This window comes from Aythya marila (genome assembly GCF_965140915.1).
Source record: "Aythya marila genome assembly, chromosome: 1".
Taxonomy (NCBI): domain Eukaryota; kingdom Metazoa; phylum Chordata; class Aves; order Anseriformes; family Anatidae; genus Aythya; species Aythya marila.
The window spans coordinates 150,307,943-150,326,904 of NC_139042.1; the positions used below are offsets into that span (position 1 = coordinate 150,307,943).

The window sequence follows — 18,962 nt, forward strand, 5'->3', positions numbered from 1 at the left end:
ATGCATTCCAGTTAAAAATTATGTAAATAAATTACTTTATGCTTTAACACTTCAGTCCCTTTATCACCAACTGTGCTGACCAATTGCTGCCAGTCAATGATTTTCATTCCCCTTCATTGCTACTGCCAAGGAAATTTGGCCATAGAAGTGGTTAAGATCATCTGATTTCATACTGTTCTGCCTTCAGTCTTTTTATAGCACTGCTGCCTTATAACACTGCAAAGTTCAGAGCTTCAGTGGCACTGTACTCTGGGTCATCAGTTGTGAGGCTTTCTCTTTTGCAGCTGGGTTTATTGCTGTAAGCATGCAGATGGTCTCTATCACACTGAGCTTAAAAACAGTTCCACCACAGGTGAGGCATGAGAAAGCATCTAAACATAAAAGTTGATTTCTTTCTGTCCTGCAGCTTGAAAGTCTCCAATTATATACACAAGAAGTTACTTAAGCTGATGGAAACTATATGGTGTGAAGGGAATTTTATTCTTTCTTTAAAGGAGTCCTGCAGGTACTGGATCCATGAAAGGAAAAACATTCTGCTGTTTACTACAAAAATGATTGTGTGGCTTGCGTGTTGTTCTCTTACAGATCAAACTTTCAAGCCTTGCTTATTGTATTAAGGGGGTGTTTTGTTGTTGTGGTGGTTTTTGCTTGTTTGTTTTCTGTTAGGAATGCAGAGAAGTCCTCAAGAAATAATCTTTGTGAACTGCACTAGTGAGTTTTTGCCTTTTAGGATGTAACGATTGCTAAAGGAGGAAGCTGTCTGGAAAAATTTCGGTGTTAATTTAGCTATTGCTGTCTGTATGATTTTGATGCTAACTGGAGAAATCCTTTATGTAGTGTACTACCAAGTGAAATATACCGGACAGGGAATAACGCATAGTGGCATTCTACGACGTTTCTGAGTCTTTCAGTCTTATTTTTCTTTCTTGAGTTGATTTAAGGGGAAACTTGATATAAGAGACTGACCCCTGTTGAAGTTGTACAAACCTCTCAGTCTCTCTAGAACTTCTGCTGTCCTGCCTGCTGTGAGCTTTTCCTTTTTCCCTTTCCCTTAATAATTTGTGGTGGTAGCTCCCAGTAGCATTTCCTCTCCCCTTCCCCAGCCCCAGACATACTGCTGAGGCTCGCAGGGCAGATGTAGGTAGGCTTTATGGCTGGTACACACAGTGCGTGTGTGACAGCTGCTAGAGACCATAGTGGGGACTTGAGCTGCAACCTGGACTTGTTACCAGTCAAGCTAAAAGCCAAACTTCTACATCTGGTGTTATAGCCTCTTATATTCCATGTAGCTTGGCAGAAAGAGGGTCTCGTCATCTATCTGTAACAGGGTAGGACTGATCTGGAGCCTGGCTTCTGCTGTGGAATATGCATTTTGGTCTAAGCCCTGAAGGGCAGATTTGGAGCAGATAGCGTGGCTTTCTGAGGTATTGAAGATAGGAAATCCCATTCATATCACATCAGCTATTTTAAATAAATCTCGCCTGGATTGTTCAATATTGAGCTCAAGATAGCTTTTATTTTTAATGGATGATAGGGAACATCCTGAGTGGGCATGGTAAGGGAGCAACATATAAGAAGGTTCCTGCAGCTCCCCAGGCCGCCTCTCAGCCCATCTGTGCTGGTAGACAAGATTAGGGCTTCCAGCTATTTGCCACTACTTTCTGTTGGAGATTATGGCATGTGCTGGTTTGCGGGTGAATGACTATGAGTGAATCTGCTACAGGAAAAAAAAAAATCACCTTAGTTTAAGCTGCTGTCATTTATACACTGATCTTTCACTATTTTAATTAATGACTTTATTAAAGCCAGATTATTTTACCTAAAGCAAACTAGGGCCCACTGAAGTGAACTGATGTGCTGGTGGCACTCGGAAATCACTCCCCAGCAACTGCCTTGAGAGGATGACAAACACCTGGAGATGGTAACCTCTCCTACCACCATAGCTGGATCCAGAAGTGAGAGTCTCACTGCGGTCTGACAGGCTGTAAGGAGAGAACTGGAAGGTCATTGAAAATCCCCTTTAGGAAAGTAGGGTCGATCAAAGGTACAAGAGCAAGACAGTTTTATGATGCCCTTTCTAACCATTAAAAATTTAACTGATGTGTTGGTGGTGCTTACAGCTGAGAAAATGAAGTGAATGTTAGCGAAATTATGGAGTGAATAAGATTGTCTTTGCTGCTTTGATGCAAGGGCTAGACAGGATAATCAGTGCTCTCATTAACACCTATTATAAAGCTAAGCCATAGCTCAAACTTGTGCCATAAGGCCACCAATCCATTCTTGTAGCACAGCCACACCATGCGACTCCCACTGTGCTCTGCTCAGGCAGAGTTACGGTGCTGGGCAGTATCCTCTGCGGATCTAAGACCAAAGATGATGCTAAGTTATGAAGCAAATAATTTCGAACTGTACATTTCCTAGTGTTCACTGCTTTCAAGCACAAGCTTTCCCCACCCCAAAGTGTTTTCAATTTTTCAAACGTTTCTGATAAGCTCATTTGCAGTGAAGACTTGTGCTGCTCAGGGATCAAAACAGTCTGAGAATCAGGGAGCTGAAACAACAGAAGGGCTTGTCCAGAGGGTCTGTACCTCTGCTTATTGCTAAACTAAAAGAGCAGCTGCACAGCACAGCCCTGCCAACAAGTAGCTTTAGGATGCTTTTTTTTTTTTAATAATAAGAAAAAAAAATAGAAGTCCATTGTTGTCCTGCCCTGCAACAGCCAGCTTTATTAACTCTGAAGAGAGCTACTTTTACCACAAGAAAAGAAATTTGAAAACCCAATCAATGTATTACCACAATGTTCTGCTACTGAATCAATGCTTGTTAATAATAAACTATCACAGTCTGGTTTGCTGTAGAAATTATTAGCGTTGTCAGTTTCTCTTACCCCTGTATCTTTTTTTTTTTTTTTTTAATTTTATTTCAACCAATCCACTTTTTAAAATGTACGTCTCTATGTATCAGGTACCACTATTATGGAATTGCAGTGAAAGAAAACTCCCAGTATTACGATGTGATGTATTCTAAAAAAGGAGCCGCCTGGGTCAACGAGACGGGAAAAAAAGAAGTAACCAAACAGACAGTGGCGTATTCACCACGATCCAAACTGGGAACATTACTGCCAGAGTTTCCAAATGTCAAAGATCTAAATCTGCCAGCCAGTCTGCCAGAGGAGAAGGTAACACTTTGGAAATATTTTCTCGGCCTGTCTTGTTTTTTGTTGTTGTTGTTGTTTTTCCCCTGCTCGGGATGAAAGCTTTATCTAATATATAAAGACTTTAAATTAGATTGAGTTTAATAACGCTCTGACTTTATTTATGGGAGGCTTAATTGCTTCTTATAATAGTAAGAAATATCTTCCCTTAGCATAGGCAGCTGACTCTATCAGCTGTACAACACGTCTAAAGCCTACGCACAGCCTTCTTTTAAAGTTATGTTGCATTCAGCAGGAAAGGTTTGAGGGTAACCGGATCACTAATCACTAAATCACTAATAACAAGACCCCAGACTTCAGTTTTTGCAGTATGTTATAGCTCCTTAATTTCTGAACCCATTTGTTGGCAAACTGAGAAAGATTCCTGATGCTTTCTTGAGGGGAGAGAGACTTAATGCATTTTGTATCCTTCTAGGCTGGAAATTAAGAGAATCCTATCTACACATATGACAAAAGTGCTCTGACTGCTCTTGGCTGAGCTTGCTAGTTTTCTGATGCTATTCACATGTGTAGTATCAATGTAAAGTGGACAAAAGAATAGGGTTTTATAGTTCTTTATGTCCTAATTAGGGCCACATTCTCGTCTTTGATCTCACTGAGGCTTTTTGCTCCTCTTACATTTGAAGAATCCCCATTGACATAGAAAAATCCATGAATTCAAAGGGAGAATTTACTTTTAAGAAGAAAACTCATCTTAAAGCTAATCTAACTATAGTCTGATTTCATTATTTTTGCAATTGTGCATAGGTAAGATAGAAAAATCTTACTTTTTTGTGCTCTATATTCTTATAGTTTTAAAAGCAGGTTTCTTAAAGTAGAATGATCTTTTGTGTGTCTCCCTCTCATTCTTTTTCAGGTTTCTACCTTTATTATGATGTATAGAACTCACTGTCAGAGGATACTAGACACTGTAATAAGAGCAAACTTTGATGAGGTATGGTTAGAAGCTGCAGTTGTAGCTTAATGATACGTGAGGTATTAATGGATCTGAGAGCTTATTTTGAATATGATATTACAACCTTATGGTTTTATGGCGGCTAATCCTTTTCATGAATAATGAACAATAGCTATACTTGAGTACATAGTATGTCAGTGATAGCGTTAAATCTCACTTATAACATGATGCAAGTTAGAGGAGTGAAAGCAATGGGAATGTTTTTGTCTCTCCATCAGGATTAAGGTAGCAATATCGCCTTACAAGATGTTGGACAATCCCATTCTTACAACTCAGAAAGTGTGTCCATCACCACTCTTCTAAGCTTTGTGTTTGAACTAAGCTCTCTCTGAAGAAATTGCTCCGAGTGTTCAGCACAAACACAGGGCAGGTGCCACAGCCAACTTGGTTCCAAAATGGTTCTACTGGTCTGTTAACAATGGAAAAGGAGTTTGGGGACCTAAAGCCCACCAGACACCCCGATAAACCTATAGCTCAGGTTTCTAATTCCCCAGTTGTAGTGTAGTACGGCTAGGAACACACACACTGCTCAGCAGTTGATACAATCCATTAGAGATGGATAAGATTTGTTCCTGCTGGATATCTGACTGCATCTGAGGGTTTTCTGGCAGTGCATGCATGCAGCCCTATAATTACAGCAGAATGACTGCAAATATCAAACATTACTGGAACGTAAGAAGTTTTGTATCACATGTGAAGAAGGCCTCTTTTCTGGGAAAGCAAATCTGACTGTAGAGGTGCTGAGGGCCTGATTCAAATATAACACAGCTTCTGGAAAAAGTCAAAGGAAATGGGTCTTTTGACTGCCTTCTGAACAATGGCAGGGAATTCCCTCCTTTTTCCCATCTCACTGCTTAATTTTCACATTATTTGGATTTAAATCTGCAGCTCTTCTAAGTCATTGCACCCAGGTTAGGTGCTTTCATGAGAGAAAACTATTTTTTTAATATTACTTTACATTTTTTCACATTTTCTAATGTGTCTCCCAGATTTACTCCTAGCCATGTTTAAATGGGAACCCAGAAGTTTAATATAATAATTAAATCTGACATACAGCTTAAGGAAAACCAAACAAACCTCCCTTCCCTTCACTCCAAGCCAATTGATTCATTCACATATACAGGAAGTTTTGCTGGATCAGCCTCTGAATACTTTCTTAAGAGCAGGATATTATATTTTGCTAGGGAATCTGTTTGTTAAGATCAATGATGGGGAAGGGATTGAGAAGCAAAAATATGTAAATGGCAAATATTTCTTACTTCACCTAGTGCGGTTACGTATATCAAGACAGATTGTGTGTGAAAGGTTTTAACTTAACCTTGCCTGTGTTGTGTACCATCAGTCTAGCTGTGGGGCTGAAACAAGCTCTATATAAACAGGATCAATTAAGAAGTGTGTTTGTGGCCTTTGGTTGTTGTCACTGAAACATCCCTGCTTCTTCTCATGATTGCAGGTTCAAAGTTTTCTTCTGCACTTTTGGCAAGGGATGCCTCCTCATATGCTGCCTGTACTGGGTTCTTCAACTGTAGTGAATATAGTCGGAGTTTGCGACTCGATTCTGTACAAAGCAATTTCTGGAGTTTTGATGCCAACGGTACTGCAAGCATTACCCGACAGGTCAGTATAATTGGCAGCACTGACCACTTCTAGCTCAGTTGTCTTTGTTGTATGTCTTTTCCATACAAATGACAGCAGTTCTCAGAAAGCTACTTGTTGCCACCTGTTTCCTGTTTAAGTCGCAGTGTCAATTCAACAGAGCTGAACAACTGACAGATTTGTGAAAAAATGTTTATATTTTAACATTTGTATTGCGAAAAGTGTGACATTTTGTGTGATGAAAGATTACACTTTCTTTGTTTATTAACATCAAGATGTTAGTCATGTCCCAACTTTCAGAGAATATCAGAAGCCTGCGGGCTGCAGAATGCCACATTCCTGTTTTCTGAAAGTTTCAGACACTTTTCTGCTAGTCTGGTGTAGCAACATAACAGGACGCTAACTAACAGTGACAATAGGAGCTGGCCTGGCTTCTCTGTTTGTAAATATTCCCATGCATATTCCAGCACTGCAGCCGAAGCACTTGTCTCTGTTTACACTCCTGGAACCCAACTGTTATTCTGCTTGCCAAGAGCAGAAAATATGAAGATCATACTTGTGAAGTCTCAGACATCCTGGATTAATTTAAATGCTATGCTATGATGAACAGTTGCATGCTTATTTTAAGATCACTTTATTAATATTAACAAGTATTTGAGCCCTTTGTTTCAAAACTCAATTTTCTTCTACAATCCACCTGGTAGATCTCATCTATTCTCTCACTACCTGGACTCATCTGAGTCCAGGAAGTCTCAATTATATAGATAAAACAGAACAGAGATCAACATTTCACAGCAAAAAGTGTAATCGCTGCAAAGTGTGACTGTCAACATGTTCACCCATTTGATTTTCCTAATATAAGCATAAGGAAACTTTCTTTTTCTCAATGTCTGTATTCACCTTTAGCATTGTTTGATTGACGATTTTTTGAGGTTGCAAAATTTGTTGTTTATTGCTCTAAGAGTTTATTGTTGGTGTTGTATATTTGGTCTTCAAGATTTAAATACAGCAAGTGTATTTAAGATGTCATTCTGCTCTCCTAAACTGGTGAGCTTCGTTCACACTGTATGACTGCTAAAGTACAGGCAAAGTGTTTTTTCCATGAGAAACCTGTTGTAAGCATGGGCTTTCCTTGATAAGACATGTACGTTTTTACAGGCTTTGCCCCTCACCCCCCTAAAAATCTATTTCATTGGAAGGATTAAACAGAACAGCAGTCCTTTTCTCAAGCTGCTTAGTTCTTTCATAGCAAATAAGGAGAGACTTGAGTGTGAATATAGACTTTTGTAATGCATATAAAGGGCCAGATTGTGGCTATTAAGCCATAGCCTGCACTGGAGGGGGTGAAGAAGGGTCTCATTGCAATGGAAGTTCCTGAACGAAATCTTGCTGACTCAGCCAGAATCCTGAAGGACTTCCTGGGAATGAATGTTGGCTGTACAAAAAAAAAAAAATTTAGTGGGTGCAGCAGTTGTCATCCATCCCCTGTCCTGCTAGGTGTCTGTATGGAGCAGAAAAGGCCTGTGGGCCACAGTTATTTTACTACCTATGTCTTCAGTGCAATGTATGTTAGGAGTGCAAACAGAAAAATCTACCTGGCAGAAAGAAGGAAAGCTCCTTGCATCTTTCTGTTGTTTATATATCTCGAGCATTGCTAGAGGCAGTGCCGCTCAGACTGGCAGAAACAACTGTTGGGTTCCCCTCCATCATACCATGAGTTTTTTCTGGAAACTGTCATTTTATACTGAGCAATTTACAAGAAGAAGGGCAGAGTGAACTTGCCTCCAAGTTTAGAAGGAAATGATGGGGCCATCCAAGAAAGAGTTATAAGGAAGAAGAGGGAAATCTCATCTGTCTGAGAAATTTTCTGTCCTCTGTACAGCTAAGCAGGCAGGTCCTGCATCACCCCTGCACTTGGTCCTGCCCATCACTGCCACCCACTTGCTGGCTTCAGCCTGCAGCATAGCTGGTTACTGCTTCACTTACACATCCCTGTGTCCATTTGTATAAATATGGGCACAGCTGACCTGAAATCCAAAGCTTGTTCTATTGTCTTCTTTAAAGAATTGTGATTTTTTTTTTTTTTTGTACAGTGTATTACAAGAATTACTTTTATTTCAAGCTAAAATACCATTTACAAGCATCAGTATAGTGCAGTACAGAGACTTTGATGCTTTTTGAGCTTTTCAGTGTGGTGCTATGTTTCTTCTTTTCCTTGAAATAGCTTCAGAAGCTTTTCTTCACGCCTACAGACCAAAATATGTTCAGCAACTCTGCAAATTAATGAGGTGTCAATAACTGACCCATAGTCTTTACATGTTTTCAGATTGTATAGTATAAAGCATGAAGTAAGTGCTTTGATGTAGTGATTTCTCTTTTCAGTTTGACGCAGGTGATCCGAAAGTTTGCAAAGCAACTGGATGAGTGGCTGAAAGTAGCTCTTCATGACTTGCCAGAAAACCTACGAAATATCAAATTCGAATGTATGTATTGACAAATCTCTCCTATTAATCTGGGAAGTATGTAATTTTTATTGATGACAAATTAATTGGAAGTACAACTAGTGTTCTTTTAAGAATTAAAAACTGACACTGTAAAAATCTTGCATTCACTTACAATCGCCACTTGGTCCTGAAAACCAGTTCCATTTAGTGAAATGAGGCACTGCTCAAAGTGAGAAGACTTGCTTTTCCTTTCGCGTGAGTTTTGATAAGAAATTAATTTTGTTGATAGTAAGCAAACATTAGCGATGATATTAGGCAAAGAAAATTATTAAACAAACCTTTAGGCTAGCACAATTTGAATACAGCTTGAGGCCCTTGCTCAAAAAAGTGCCAGAGTTAAAAATGAAGGAGATCAAATTACCCTGTCACCACAGGAAAGGGCACTAGTCCTATTCAGACGTGCTTTGTAGATGCCTGCAGTGCACATCACCTATTGATAAAGCCTGCTTTATTTCACGGCTCTCAATTCTTTGCCTTTCATGAGCACTAAATTCCACACCACAAAGTTAAAGGGGGGAAAAAAAAAAAAAAACTAATTTAGGAGAAGGATTAACTATTTTGATCAGCACGGAAAATTAGAATTATATTTTACTGAGAACACTCAGAATGTAAATTAGTATAACTCATTCTAGTTTGTTGAATGTTGTTCGTTAATTCATTTTAAAAGTTACAGAAAGTCAGAGCTGAGAATATGCTTTATTTTATCTTTGTCAGTTCAAAAATATCAAGAATCTGCAACAGTAAAATTGTTTCCAGTCTTGGAGGGAGAGAGAGAGAGAGAGAGAGAGAGAGATGGAGAGAGAGAGGATGCATTTTCCAGTCATTATTGAACTGTACTCTTTAAGTGCCTCTCTGTACAGTATAGGAGCACCTACTCTGTCACTACATCTAAGGCCTGTTTGGACAGATCAGCGGGCCTTCTGTGATTTTATCATAAGGAAAATCTTGAGTGCATCGTGGTATATACATGAGACTTTGTCCCTTCTGCAATCAGATCATCTGATTCAATCTCCTGATCAGAATTTGTGAAAGTGTATATAGCCAATGGAAGTACCAACAGAAGTAACTGCAAGCCTCGGTAATATTTGCAGCTCTTAAGTCACAGGTTTCAGACAAAAGATAGTCAATAAAACATTTTAAAAGCCCATTTTCCAAGTACAGGATGTATCTTAATACAAGGCCCATATCCTCTTGGAAAAAGCTAAAATAAGAGTGGAGAACTGGCAAGTACCTCCTGGGTCCTCTTTTGCCATAGCATGTTAGTCGTCATGTAATCTCTTTCAGAAGCTTTGATCAAACTTTACCTGAAACTTTTTAAGATTTTAGCTCCTACTGATCCAGTCAGAAGACTTCCCCAAAACCTGTTTGCAGTAAGACTTAAGAAACTTTTCCAATTTTCAAATATAATGTCACTATCATTACCTTATGCCCACTCGTTCTTGCACCAACATTTTTCTTCCTGTTAAATAGTCCTGTCTTTCTGGTTTTCAGTTCCTTTGTGTTTCAAGAGAAAATTTGTTATGCTGAACAAGTGAAGCTCTTCCATTGTCCTCTACATTACTCTTGTCATCTCATTATTCACAGCATCTATAAATCATCACTTGTAATATGCCTCTGTAAAATTGATTTAGTAACTAGATTTAAGGTTTTAGGTCAAGGCTTAAGCTAAGTTAAAACTGGATACATACTGCCACAATTGTATGTAAGAAACTGGATATATTTTTTTTGTTCTGATTTTAATTCAGCATTTTCAGAAATGTTTTTCTTTATTTAGCACAGTATGTAAATATGTATCTTTTCTTTCCAATAGTGTCCAGAAGATTCTCACAAATACTCCGGCGACAGACATCACTAAATCATCTCTGCCAAGTAAATATTTCAGTTACTTGAGTTTGCAGAATGACATTTTTACTGACTTTTAAAATAATTTAATAAATTGACAATCTGAACTTTACTCAGGAAGAGATTGTGTTAGCAGTTTGTCTCCACATTTATTACGACCATCTCTACAGAATCAGAAAATAATCAGCAAAAATGTTTTGCTAGACAACTGGCAACCTCTGATCATTAAACTCAGCAGAAAAAAAAATAAGAAACAAATTTAGAATTTGGTTTGAAGAGTTGGTTCATTACCATGGATTATATAAGAGATGTTTCATTGGTTTCATCAGGGCTTGGATTAGGCCTATTAACAAAGCAGAAAAATTTCTATATGCCTGACAAAAACTTCAAAGTCTATTTAATTATTATAATAAATGTCAGATGGAAATTAGTAAAAAATAAAAATAAAAAATAAAATTAAATGAATCACTGAAATTTTAAACAGAAATATTATTGCAACCATAGCAGGTGAACATAAGAAAATACCCTGAAGTATTTGCTTTTCACCGTTCAGTTTAGATTACAATTACCTATCAAAAAATCTTGAGGCCAAATTCTGTGTGGTATAAAATGGGTGGAGGATGCATTGAATTCGTTGAGGTTTCATACATGTATTGAAGCAGACAGTTTGTTTTCCCTATCACATTTAAAGATCCACATTTGAAAGGTATATCCAACACCCCAAGTTAACTCTGAGAGTCAAAAAACCCACAGGAAGATGCTTCTGCATTCTGTGTCACTTCCTTTCCTATCATCCATCCCATCCTCCCCATTATCAGCAGCAGAACTCTGTCTCAACCAGACAAAAGGTGGATCTGATGCAGGGGCAAACCATCTTCAGCCTTTTCTTGTAGCTGAGGGAAGAATGGGAGTCTTCATAGTCTAGGATGGGGCAGGTTGCAAACCTATATGGGGTTTGTTTGATTTTCGCTTGATTTTTCCTGTTGGTTTTGAACTGAAACTGGTTAAGAAGCCAACAGATTTATATTTTTTGTAGATTGAGGAGTGCAAGTGAGGGTTGCTTTTTTGGATTTATGGTGGACGAGCAAAACAATTGCAGTTGATTGAAACAGGCAAAATGACTGGGGAGTTCTCTGTGGTAAGAGGGCCCTGTAACAGGCATAAGATATCAATCTGGTGGATAGGGGTCCATGAGGTCCAATTTAGCAAACCTAGCCAAGGAAGTGTAAAAGGGGATAACACTTATTTTTTAATCTAATAAACCATGAAATAATGAATAGATTGGATTGGATTACAGGCATCAAGAACAGTGATCCACAGTGCAGACATCACGTTTCAAATGCTGGAAGACTGGAGGAACGTGGATCTGAACAGCATTACCAAACAAACCCTCTATACTATGGAAGACTCACGGGAGGAACACAGAAAACTCATCATACAATGTAAGAGCCGAACCCTCAAATAAAGCCAGGTGAACTTAGTTTCCTGTTGCTAAAAAAGCTCAGTGGAAGTAATGTTGTTTTTACATCCATTGGTTTGCTTGGAGTCTTACGATAAATAAGGAGGCATTTAACAAAATGTAAGGCAAAGCCCTGTCAAGGTCTTATATTTCAAGGCATAGATCTGTGCAACCCTCCATTACAAAGTTTCTTTTACTATCTATAACAACCAGTGATGCAGGACACGCACCAAAATTCCTTTTTTTTTCTTTTTTCTTTTTTCTTTTTTTTTTTTTCCCATGGACTTGAACAAAGTATATCTATGCATTAACCATTGGATGTGATGAAGTCAGTCTACCCTGCTGTAAAATTTCAGGAGAGTTGTCTTTTGAAAGCCTTTGATACCAAAGTGGCTGTGTATTTGGGTCCCTTGTAAACTTTTATCTGTAAACGGCTCCATTTTACACAATATTTTCATAAACAAGATAATTTAATGGGGTGAAGCTTTTTTCCTGAACTTTTATGAATAAATAGAAGTCCTGTATTGAGAAAGCTCTTTGGCTAATTTAGATTCTTCTTAATATAGTGAAGGGCATGATCTGAAAAGTGACTTCAGAGATGTTGGCAAATTGATTTCAAAGATCTTGTTTTGTACAATGGGCACTGCAAGGTTAACATTGGCTCTTCTTCCACACCTCTCTTGTCTCACAATGCTATCACTAAAGTATTCTTTCCAGTTTAGGGATGGGCCTTGTATTCTTTGCTAGTTTTCTAGTGAGATGTGCTTGGTACTCTTACCTGTCCTTCTTAACCCTTGATTCACCTCCTCACGTGGTCCTCTTCCCTTCTTAGCAGACAGAAACTTGACATGGCAACAGGGGAGGTAGTACACAGCAAGACCGGAGTCCAGAAGTTCGCTGCATCCTTCTGTCATCTGTTATGTGCTCAGTATCTACCCAACATCTGCCCACTGACCAAAACAAAAAAGAATTCTCAAAGTTATAATCCCTAGTAGCAGCAACAGTTCTATCTCTCATTCAAAAAATCCTTATTGTTTAGGAAAGCTTTTTATATATGTGCTGAATATTTAAATACGAACTTGTGTCATCAAATCAAATGGAACTTTCCTGAATGCAAATGGATTTGAACATGTGTTTTTCCATATTTTAGGTCCACATATTCCAGTAAGCAAAGTAAGAAGCTCCCAGAAATGGTAACCTAAATATGCATGTTCAACATGAGTTGCGATTCCACTGAGATGTGCAGATACGTATAGAGCTTACTCTAAATCTTAAACCCCTCAGTCTTTGATGTATATTCTACTTGGCCAAATATCTTCTCAAAACTTTGTGCCTGATGACATGGAATAAGGCCTGCTTTCATGTTCTTGGTATTAATAACCAAGAAAGTACAATTTCCAGCTACTACAATTGGAAAAAAATGTTCATAAGACTATAAGTAAAGTTAGAGAAATGGAGAAAAATCATTGGGTAGAAGATAAGCTCTTCCCTACTCAGCTACAGTAGATGTCTCTGACATGGTTTCTCCTTTATTTCCCCCTTTCTCAGATCCTGTTGAAGTATTTTTAACAATCACTAAAGGCTAAAACAGTTACTTCTCTCAAACGGGTCATTGTACGCCGTTGCATTGCTCCATGGTTGCAATGCTCCTGCATTTTCTACTCTTGCTCCCCTCTTTGCACAGCATATGAGTTACTTCATCTGTTCTATCAGGCAGCTTTTGTCCAGCCAAATACTCAGGTAAGAAGACAACATCTGAATTTCTCTGAGATCTTATCCTGAAAAAAGAGAGGCTGCCTGTTCAATAAAACAACAAAAAAAGATAAAGGTGGTCCAAACATCGTTGTTTACCTTCTTCCATGACTAACGTTTCTGACCATCCAGCCTTTGCAAATGGACGTTAAACAAAGTTTTAATCAGCTGCAAAGCAACTGCTTTCCTGCTCATCTTGCTAATTCATCCTGGGATGCTATTTCTCCATTTAGACGAGGGAGTTTGTTCTTTGCATTAATCTCAGCCTCTCTGGCTCAGTTCTCTAGTTATCACCTTTAAACTTTGTCTCCTTCACCTCCCCCCATCTGCTTCCTATGGTGGGAAATTCCTCCCTCCTGTTATTTATAATTAAGCATAAATGGAAATGCATAGCACATTGAGATCATCCTGTGACACAGCAGGTAGAAAGTATCTTTCTTCTTGATTTACTGGGCCTTTTATTTTAGCTGAGTTGAAGAAGTTTCTTAGGTGTCAGAGCGCATGATTCTTTGTCTTCTAGTCATTGATTCTCATAAATAAACTAGAGACTTGTGGTTTTAAGAGCTGCAGTTGAATGACTTGATTGTTTTTTACTTTCTGTAATTAAATATTTGTACTTGATAGAGGTTAAAAAGTATTCAGGTTGCTTTTTTAAACTCTTCTTGATAGCATTTGTGCATTGGTAGCAATTTGTTTTGAAGAAGTAGAAGTTTATGGCACTTCTTTGTGTGTGTGTCTGGCATTGCAAATAGATGATTTGCAGCAGTTAAATCATGTTTTTGCAACTAAAGCTTTATACAGAAGAGAGCACTATCAACAATACTCATCCACTTGACGCTTAGAAGATTCTTTATGCATTTCTAAATCAATTTCATGCATGACCTTTTTTCATCACCAGGGTCAAGGCCTAGCTTCACACTCTTCGTAGCAAACACCATAACTGTTTCACTTCCGGGCACCACAGACAGCTGAAGCTGAAATCAAAAACAGAATTTTAAACAATAGGTCCTGATTTGCTCACACTTAAATACCACTTCTAATGACTATCATTTTCAGCAGAAGCAAGATGGAAACCAAGAAAGATTACTAGGTCAGCACCGAGGAAGATGTGTGTTTTAGCTAAGCAATCCATTAAATATATATATATATAAAAATAACATTTTTTTTTTGTTATTGGCAGCTTTTTGTATTTTGTTTTTCTTTTGTTCTAAATGGGATCCAAGTACTGAAGTGGGCTGTTTTTTCCTTTGTCTGCCAGTGTATCAGGAGTTTGATCACCTTCTGGAGGAGCAGTCCCCCATCGAGTCGTACATTGAGTGGCTGGATTCCATGGTGGACAGATGTGTTGTAAAGGTTGGTAAGGAGTAAGGACCTGAGTCAGTGATGTACTTTATGAGCTCTATTCAGGTCATAGATTATTAGAAAAAAATAATAAAGATAAATAAATAAATAGAAGAGAAAGCCAAGCACAGTAATATGCAGGAGTAAAGCAGCAGTGGACAAAATCTTACCATTTTTCATGCTGAATATGAGAACTGTTCACATTCAGGATTTTGCTTCATTGTGCTTGTCTATCCAACCCAAAAGATGGTATTCAAGAATGGAATAGGGCCAAGCTTTCCAATCAAATCAATATTTCAAGGGTATGGAGAGATGAGTTCAGAGCCATTCTAACTATGTGGTGCAAATGGAAATGATAATCTAGCTTGTCCTTTTAAAGTCTTACTGAAAAGAATATTTAGGCCAACTAATTCATTTATGTGCACTCAAAAGTAAAGAAGAATGTCTACATTATCATTCAAGAAAGTATTTATATTTCTTTTTGAGTTGATTTGGGTTATACATTTTAACTTAATTGGATGAAAAAACCTACTAACAAATCTTTTAAGAATATTTTCAAAAGTGATCATGCATCATCATTATGTTACATAGACTATGTAACTATATGACCAACTATTTAAACTTCTGTTGCTAACTATTGTCTATATTAGCATGTTCCATTACAATTACACTCTTCATTCCAGATTTCGCTGTTAGGACTAATAAATAAAAATCCATGTTTAAATATGTTGCCTCTCCCCCTGCTGAAAAATATCATACCATACACAACAGACACTTTCCCAGATTACTTGAAATATTTTGATAGCTTTGGAGTACTTTTGTTTAATTAGTGGAATGCAATTTGAAATTCTGATGATAATTGTCTGAGTTTCATGAAGAATATGGCATGAATTTCATTAATTCATGGTATAAACCTAATTCTTTAACTTGCATGTGACTCTATGAAGTAAACTTTGAGGAGCTGATGCCTGAGGTCTGCTTTCTGGGAATTATTTTTGCTTGTAAAATGATTATGTGTATTCACAAAAATAAAAACATGAAGGAACAAAAAAAAAAATAATAGTAAACTTTAATGTATGTTTTCAGCATAGACCAAGCACTTTGATTATACATTACTTCCTTGACTATGAATGATCGTGTAAGTAATTAGTTTAAGATGAAGATTGGGGCAATTTTTGGCAGTCCTTGCCTCATTTTATAAAGTAAATTCTGTCTTGGTTTTGGATAATTCTTTGTATTTTCCACTTTCTGAAGCTTATATACAGCTGCAAGTTGTCTTTCTGTGTGTATTTTTTTGATTTTTTGGTGTTTATTTTAATGCAAAGGTATTGGTAAGTGTTTCAGTTTAAAAAAAGACAGATACATCACCCAGCTGTATCAGGTAGTGGAAATAAGTTTCTCTGTGTTAGATATATCTGTTTTCTTGCAGGTAGCTGCCAAGAGACAAGGCTCTTTGAAGAAAGTAGCTCAGCAGTTCCTCCTGATGTGGTCCTGTTTTGGCACTCGAGTGATTCGGGACATGACTTTGCACAGTGCACCCAGCTTTGGTACTTTCATTTTGTTGTAATAATTACATGTCACAGACAAAAAAAAAAAATAAAATAAAATAAAATAAATCCTGGCTTGTAATGTAGAGTTCAAGTGAAATGAAAACATTCCAGTTTTCGCCTGTCCAGGGCTCTATTCGAAAAGAGGCAGGGCTACTCACATGTGGAAATAATACTCAGATAGATGTCTTTCTTCGAAATCTAGCCAGAGGAGCTGAAAACATTACTACTTCCTTCTGTTTATTGTTAGCCAATAGCTGGAGATACCAGTCGCTGGAGATATCAGTCACAGGTCAGCAGGAGGAGTCAATTATGGGGGCATTCCTTAATGCACTTCAGTGCAAAGTCAACCAGGTTACTCAAACCACTGTGACCATGTTATGCTAAGACTTTGCGCTGAAGTGGCTTAAAAGCTTCTTAAACTAGATTTGGCTGACTGATCATGTTTCTTTCCCCTGGACAGATTGCCTTCCATTCTGCTGGATTTCAGTTAGGATGGAAAGATGATAGACTTTTGTAATGAAAATGCAGGCTGTTTTCTATACAATTTCAAAGCTTTACCTTGAGTCCTGGGATACAATCTGCATCAGTTAAATAATAATAATAATAATAAACAGTTTAAAATCTGCTAAAAGCAGAAGTGACTGAAAATGGGCTGTTGTGTTATGAGTGCAAACTTTTGCAGTCATGTGCAACCAGGTTTAGTATGCGGGATATTTTTTATAAATGTATATTTGTCAGGATATGTTAGTAGAACATTAATAATCAATTAACTTATAAAGGCACTGTACTGAACAATTGCAAGCTTTTTTTTCTGCCAGATGGGTTTTGATATCCTTTATGTCATTAGATGGTATTCAGATATCATCACAAATAGGAACTCAGTAGAATCCATGTTTATATTTTGATCTGAAACTACTTTCCTTAGTTTCTCCACTGTAAAGAATTTGTTAAGCAGGTATTGGTTAGTCACTGTTTTGGTTAGTCACTGTTACACATAAGGTTAGTGAGCATCCCCAGGGTGATCACAGTTTTCATCTGCTCGATTGTGTTTTCAGCACTGGTATCCTGGTCATATCTATTCTGAACCTCTTCTAGGACTCATTTTCTCCTTGAGTCATTGCAGCTTTTCTTTTCTCATGGGCATAAAAGTAGCTGATAGTGCTTAACACAGAATCTTTCTGACAACGTTCAAAAATCCCTTTGCATGAATGTTGAGCAAATGTTGAATTTTGTGTTCCAGCACTTTGGGTTGCTACACTTCTCTCTGTAGACATAAACCCAAACCTTTGAAGTTTACCAGCGGTCAACAAATGAAAAAAACATCTTGCATTAGTACAGTATTTAGGTTATACTGCTGAAGTCATGAAATGCTGACATTAAAGTGTCCCTAAGGATATGTTATTGCTACTGAATTGCACATTACAACATTATTTTTATTCCTACTCAGGATACATTTTTTGCATCAATGAGTATAACTGCATGTACAAATGCAGAATTCCCCTTCTATAGACACACATCTTTGAACATTAATACATTTATATGTCACCACAGGCAGGGAAAAAATGCACTGGTCCTAAATGACCAGTGTTTTTCATGGGTATTAGGTGTTCCAATTAGAACTGGGCCAATAACAGCTCTTTAATTTGGTAGCCAAAGCAAGAGTTTATTAAAATAAATAGCCTCAGAAGAGTCCTGAGCTGGTGTTAATCACTGCCAGAGAAAGATTTCTAACCACAGGTCTAGAGGAATTGTCCAGTGGGAGGATTTTGTCACCTTTCCTGTTGAAACTCTTGTGCTTCCTACAAACCACTTAACCATTTGTTGAACCACAGTGGTCTGCAGCATGCTAGGGAGGTTCTTTCCTGGGAGCTGACGGGACATGACAAGCTCAGTCCCTGTTCTAACCCTTATTTCTGCAGAGTGGTGTACCCCCTGCTCAGGTCCAACTCCAGTGGAGGCAGAAGGAGCTCTGACCCTTCAGGTTTTCAGAGGGGAGACTGGTAACAATATCATGTCCTCATCCTAGCAGGGAGAAGCCTGGGGTTATCCCTACCTTATTTCCCCAGAAATGAACCAAACGTTATTTAGCCACAGATGTAAAACTATACTCATTAGTATTAATGCTGCTATACTTTCACTGCGAGGCTATTTGACTCATTGTTCATGAATAAGAGACCAGCAAGTTCCAAGAGAATAGCCCCTGAATGTACACAGCTCAGAGCCAGAATAACTCTGCTGTGCTTATTGTAACACAGTTCCTTGTAGCATTTTACAACGTATGAATTTAGGTGAGTTCTGTGGAGAGAAACAGACACAGGTGTACTCTTTTAGTTACATAACTATATACCTTTGTTCTTAGATAAACATTTTGCATTTTCACTGTATTGTAAATTTACTACATTTACCGTTTTACTACATAACAGTTTCAGAGAACTGATTTTTATGGATTTTTTTCCACTTAGGGCAATACGTAGACTATAGATGCTCACCTCAATAAATAGATGCTGACAGTGTTATTTATAATAATAATAAAATAATGTGTTACACACTGTGATCTTTACATATGCAAGACAGTATATTTTTATCTTTGAATTATATGATAGGGGAATTTGATTAGAGGAATATCTGGCACTGGACTGGCTAGCACAGAGATTTAATTCTGCAGAGCTTTTAAGCATGGTGATACGGGCAGGTTGAAACACTCCCTGGCAGAAAGAAGCTCCTCCCTCTCCCTCTCTGTCTCCCTCTC

At 37.9% G+C, this 18,962-nt stretch overlaps 1 protein-coding gene across 1 annotated transcript in view; it reads left to right on the plus strand.

Moving 5' to 3' along the window:
* The window catches only part of RFX4 (regulatory factor X4), a gene marked incomplete at both ends in the record, with an annotated part of 90,444 nt that overhangs the window by 42,197 nt on the left and 29,285 nt on the right, over window positions 1–18,962 (plus strand). The window contains 8 exons of the mRNA XM_082753063.1: window positions 2,965–3,178; window positions 4,071–4,148; window positions 5,623–5,786; window positions 8,148–8,248; window positions 10,080–10,138; window positions 11,409–11,553; window positions 14,581–14,679; window positions 16,097–16,210. Coding sequence (XP_082609189.1) covers window positions 2,965–3,178; window positions 4,071–4,148; window positions 5,623–5,786; window positions 8,148–8,248; window positions 10,080–10,138; window positions 11,409–11,553; window positions 14,581–14,679; window positions 16,097–16,210 — 974 coding nt within the window. The remainder of the gene's footprint in view (window positions 1–2,964; window positions 3,179–4,070; window positions 4,149–5,622; window positions 5,787–8,147; window positions 8,249–10,079; window positions 10,139–11,408; window positions 11,554–14,580; window positions 14,680–16,096; window positions 16,211–18,962) is intronic.